Raw genomic sequence first — 5,383 nt, 5'->3', positions numbered from 1 at the left:
AGGCCACGAGGAATAAACCTCACGTGACACAAAGCAACACAAATAACACTACTCTAACTCACCCTCTCCGTTGAATGCCATGTATATGCCCTACTTCTAAAATCACTGCGCTAAAATTGTGTCAATTGCAGACTTCTTTTCTTTAATCTGCAGCGCCTCTAATGTCAGTAACATAATGCTGCTGTGGCCCTGAGCGATTATCTTTCAATTAAATTTCAATTTACCAACATCACTATCACACTGCCTGATATGCTGTCCAACTTGAGTATCCTCTCTTAGGTATTCTTCAACCCTTGTGGTGAGATGTTGGACAGTTTGGCCAAAATAGATGGATTTGCACGCACAACATTCTAGTCTCTACACCACTTTGGATTTTAATTAACTGATTTCCCCTATTTTGTATCATCAAGATGAGTGGTAAATCGCTTCTATAATCACAGGGCTTCCCTTTCTCAGACATCTTTTTCTTTGTTTTAGCCCGATGATCTTTTCAAGGGATCGCGATGCAACAGGCGATGATCAATTTTCTGGATATTGGTTATCCAACCACTGTTTACGCTTGATTTCCATCGCTTTATCAAAATATTCCCATGAAGACGTACTGCGAAAAACACGGTGAAAAGTTCCTTCGATCACACTTTTCTTGTACTGAAGGAGGCGCAACTTCTATAGTTTAGCATGGTACCTGTATCTGTAGGTTTCTGATACCATCCACAGTTAATTTTCATGTTTTTTTTTCAATACGTGTTTTGTCTATATTTTTCCTATTTTGTCAATAAGTATGCACTTAGTACCTAACTTAACTTTACACTGTTACTGTACTAACGCAACGACTATTGTGTATATTAATTAAAGTGTTTTCTCTTTCTGTTCTCTAAAATTGATTAATTCTGTGTACCTTTAGAGTAATATGGGTTTAATTGAAGATTGTGAAAAGTGCTTCCAAGTATCTTCGTTGTACGAAATTCTTGGAGTTGAGAAAACTGCAGAACAGCCTGTTATTAAGAAAGCTTTTTACAACAAGTCTCTGCAATATCACCCTGACAGAAATGTAGCGGCAAATGATCAAGAGTTGCTTACATTGAAGTTCCAAACAGTGAACAAGGTCTTTAAAATACTGTCCGACAACGAGAAACGAAAAGTTTATGATGAAACCGGCGAAGTTGACGACAGTGATGCAACTCAGTTGAGAAATTTCATGGCTTTCTGGCGGAGCGTTTTCCCGAAGTTTACCAAAAAGGATATCGACAACTTCGAAAATAAGTACAAGAATTCAAGCGAGGAGAAAGAAGACATTAAGAAGTACTACCTAGAGTTTGAAGGTAACATGGACAAAATTTTTGAGTGGTTAATGTTTGCGCAAATTTCCGAGGAAAACCGATATCGCGAAGTTATCCAGCAAATGATTGACAGCGAAGAAGTTCCGCCGTTCAAAGCATTCACTCACGAACCGAAGAAAAAGCGAGACGCGAGGAAGCGAAAATATGAAAGAGAAGCAAAGGAAGCAGAGGAAATCGAGAATCAGGGTGGACTTGAAGATCTGACTGCCGCAATTTTAATGGGCAAGGAAAAACGTTATAGAGATCAAAATAACTTTTTGGCTAGTTTGGAAGCCAAGTATGCCAAGAAACCAACGAAGAAGGTTGCGAAGAAGTAACTGGCTGGAATTGGAGTAGTTCACCTTGTTTGCTGTAACTTGAAGAAAAAAAGTTTGATGTTCTAGTTATAAAATTCAAATACTCTTGTTCTAACCATTTTTTTATACAAAAAAAAGATTGTATTTTGACATGTGTGAACATGTATTGTGACCCCATTGATCTGATGTTCATTTTGAATCTTTTAATTTAAGAAATAAAATTGAGTTTTCATTAAATTTGCTTAATGGTATTATAGGCTGAAATTGTTTTTAAACATTACATCTAGGTATTTCGTTGTTATTTTAAAATAGCAGTTGATTGTGTTTTAATCATTTTTTCAATCTTAGCGCTTTTTGATCTGTAAAATTTAAAAAACGGAGATTGACTAGCTCATCTCTTTTTACTCTTATTTCAGACTATAAAATGTTGGAATTTCTCAGGCAAGCATATAAGATTAACTTCAGCGAAGTTACGGTGACACCAAGGCCAGGCGGAATGCCCTATTTTGACCCCAATTATGGATTTGCTGAGCCACGACCGACAATTCAACCGCCAATGACAAAGGAAGAACTAGTCACGAGCGAGATAGATAGAAACTCAAGAGACGTTTGCGCCCTTGATTTAGTTAGGTACGGAGATCTCTGGCAATTTTCGTAGTCCAGATCACTCAAATTCTACCGAAACAGGCTTTGTTTGTGATTAAACTTGTGGATTTTTTTTCAGGTTACCAACTTAATGAACAGAATCAACGAATCATTTGATAGCTTGATTTATATGAAATTCTATTTTCTGATCTTTGCACGCTTTGCTTAGGTCTGTAACGTCTACCCCTGCGACTATAAAGGTTCTTGTGTCGGAATCCGGCCAGGACTTCTTTGATTTGCAAGCTTAAAATGTTTCCTTTTGGGTAATATTGACGGCCTCTCGGTTGTCTGCGTATGTTAACCGGCTTACATTCTAGAGCGTAGACTTTTTTATTTAAGCGTTCCTTATTGCCCTAGCGATAAACAAGGGTATTGCAATCGGGTACCAGACTTTTTTCCAGAAAGAAACTTTGGTCACAAAATGGTCTATTTTTTAAGAATGGTAAATTTCAAGACATGCACAATTTTTTTCTGAAAATTCAATTAGAACTACCTTCATTTAGGTAGTAAATAGGTGTAGTCCAGTTCTAGGCTTAATTTTTATTTAAATAATTTTTTCAAAAAATGTTGAATTTTAATTTTTCCCGTTGTTTTTGGCCTAGTTTCTGTCGGTTCAATTTCTGTTTTCTTTAAAATTGAATTTATTTTATCTGGTACTATTTGTTGTCGGCTTATTTTTTCAAGCTTGGATTTTATTTTGATGCTAGAATTTTTTTAACTAAAATTGAAAGCTCTGTAGTTTGTCGGTTTTCCAAGTCTGATTTTTTTATTTAAAAAAATCCGATTAATCGGTTTTTGTTTCTATCGCATAATCATTTTCTTTTTACGAAATTTCGAGGGCAAAAATTCCTTGTCAGACAAAATAAGGTAATATAAAGGCCATTTTTAGACAGTATTTTTTTTAAAAAATTTCCCAAAAATTACCCACTCATATTTCGAATTAAGGGTTCAATTAAAAAAGCAGGCTGTGGAAATTCTCCTGGTGCAAGCGGCTTTTGTTTTTGAGTTTTTGTAGAAATATGGGTAAGTTCTCGGGAAATTAATTTTTTTTTGAGTTTTCGCCGAAATGAAGAATTTTGACAGTCCTCCCTGATTTACCGAGTTTGCCCTATTTTTTTCTGAAAAAAAAACTAATCGCCTAGGGCAAGTTAAATTTTTGAAAATTTACCGTTTTTTCGGAAATTTTTGACTGTTCTCAAAAAATTACCATTCCAATTCATTAATGGTTCAATTGGAATAACAGATTTCGGAGTTTTTTTTGCTGGGTACGCCTATATCTAGGTATACAAAAGCTATAGCTTTCGGAAAGGCAAGATTGTTTATTTTTGAGATCGTTTTTTGGAAACTTTTTGACATTTCTATAAAACTACCCTGCAAAATCTGAGCTTGAGAGTTCAGTCGAACAAACAGATGGTAAGAATTTTCGTGCAGATTTTTCTATTTTTTGTATCAGTTTTGTTTTAGTATCGCAATTGGTGCGAAACTCAACTTCGCCTCTGTGTAAATGAATTTTTTCGATCATGTATAATTTCCTTTTTTAGCTAAGTCGTTTGAAAGGACACAAAATATTTCTGTGTCAGTGCTTTGCATGGGGCTAAAAGCTTCAATTTATGAAACTTTTTACAGCTTAAATTTGTATGAAATGCATTCAGCTCAGTGGTCGTCTACCCAAGTTTTATCTACTTAGTTACCGCTTGATACTTTTTTAGTGCTTATTTGACCTTGAAAATTGTGTTTCTTGGTATATTTTTCCCTATTGAACCGCACTCGAGAAACGTATAAAAGTGTTCGTTGTTTTTTTTCTCCATTTTTTCGACTCAGTGTCTTTCGGCTAGCTGTCGTATTGTATCGCAAGTTGTGCGGAGCTCCGCTTCACCTCGATGTGTTACCCTTTCTTATGACCCAAAAGAGCAGTAAAGCTGCAATTGTTTGAAGTACAGCTTCGCCTCCGTTTAAAAGTTGTCACATAATGTGAGAACGCTTGAACCTAAATGGAACGTCGATGTCGCTCAATTATGGTAGATTTGTCATTTGTGGAATATTTAGGTTCAAGAAGTGTGCAGAACAGGCGACAACTTATGCGATAGATTGTAATTTCTACCTGGAGATTTTCAACAGATGTAAGTTGGCACAGCAGGTGGTGGAGGCGAAGGAATACGAGAGAGAAAGGAGATTGTTGAAGAGAAGGGAGAGAATTCTGAACAAAATGGCTACACAAGAATCTGCTTGATAATGAACTTTTGCTCTGGCAACATACAATAGATTTAAAAAGACTTTAATAGATTATCTTAATTCAAGATTTTGTTTTGCTCTCATTTGTTACCTGAGAAATTTTTTCAGTCTCAATATTCGTCAGGCAAATGGTCTCTTTTAGAAACTATGGAAATTTAAAAAAATCCTTATTCCCCGCTAATGAGCATATTTTGCAAACTTTTAGTTAGAATCTTTTGATTCAAATCTGAGCGTTTGAAATGTACCTTTTAAAATATTAATCGAACAATTTAATAGCACCGTTGCTGCGTTATTTGCTACTAGTGTTCGGTTACTTCCAAGCGATTGTAGCGAGGATGTAGAATCCTAGTATGCAGCTTGAAGGTTCGAGTCCGTTGCATTGCAAAAATTTTCAAGGCTTCAATTGTTTTCCGACCATTTGAAAAATGTGGAGGAACTTTGTATTCGGGTGTTCTAGTTTTATTTCTTGATTGTTTTCCACGCAAAACCAGTTACCAGAAATAATCATCGGAGAAAGTTGAGTGAAATATAACATTAAAGCCTTTTCAGATTTGATTCGATCGACTTAAAAAAGTTTCCAAAAAATTTTCCCAGTGTCGAGAAAAACCGGTTTCAAGTTTTTGAGTTTGTCTTAATTCGAGCGGATAAAGCGAGCAATCAGGCTCACAACAGCTTTACTACACCTAATTTATGCCCTTAAAATTGAGCTGTAAGCAGATGAAATCAGTTTTTAGAGTTCTTTTTGCTCCATTTTGGGAACCAAAAAATTCAAATTTTTCTACAGATAATTTGAATTTAAAAAATGCTATGGTCGGAACATTCTCTGCTATTTGCATAGTAACAGGCTATAATTGTTTCACTTTGTTTTTG

At 35.5% G+C, this 5,383-nt stretch overlaps 1 protein-coding gene and 1 long non-coding RNA gene across 2 annotated transcripts; both read left to right on the top strand.

The window, feature by feature from the left end:
• The first annotated feature begins 882 nt into the window (after nt 1-882).
• LOC134851302 (dnaJ homolog subfamily C member 9-like) lies at nt 883-1,969 on the top strand. The gene has a single exon (XM_063867320.1). The coding sequence runs from the start codon at nt 911-913 to the stop codon at nt 1,655-1,657; it is 747 nt and encodes a 248-aa protein (XP_063723390.1). The 5' UTR covers nt 883-910; the 3' UTR covers nt 1,658-1,969.
• An 86-nt stretch (nt 1,970-2,055) lies between these two features.
• LOC134852159 (uncharacterized) lies at nt 2,056-4,590 on the top strand. The gene is made up of 2 exons (XR_010164279.1): nt 2,056-2,266; nt 4,328-4,590. It is a non-coding gene; the product is annotated as an uncharacterized LOC134852159 (long non-coding RNA).
• Nucleotides 4,591-5,383: the final 793 nt, after the last annotated feature.

The sequence above is a fragment of the Symsagittifera roscoffensis genome, chromosome 7 (assembly GCF_963678635.1).
Source record: "Symsagittifera roscoffensis chromosome 7, txSymRosc1.1, whole genome shotgun sequence".
NCBI classification, from domain to species: domain Eukaryota; kingdom Metazoa; phylum Xenacoelomorpha; order Acoela; family Convolutidae; genus Symsagittifera; species Symsagittifera roscoffensis.
The sequence above is the reverse complement of the archived record's forward strand: the minus strand, read 5'-3'. Positions and strand labels throughout refer to the sequence as shown.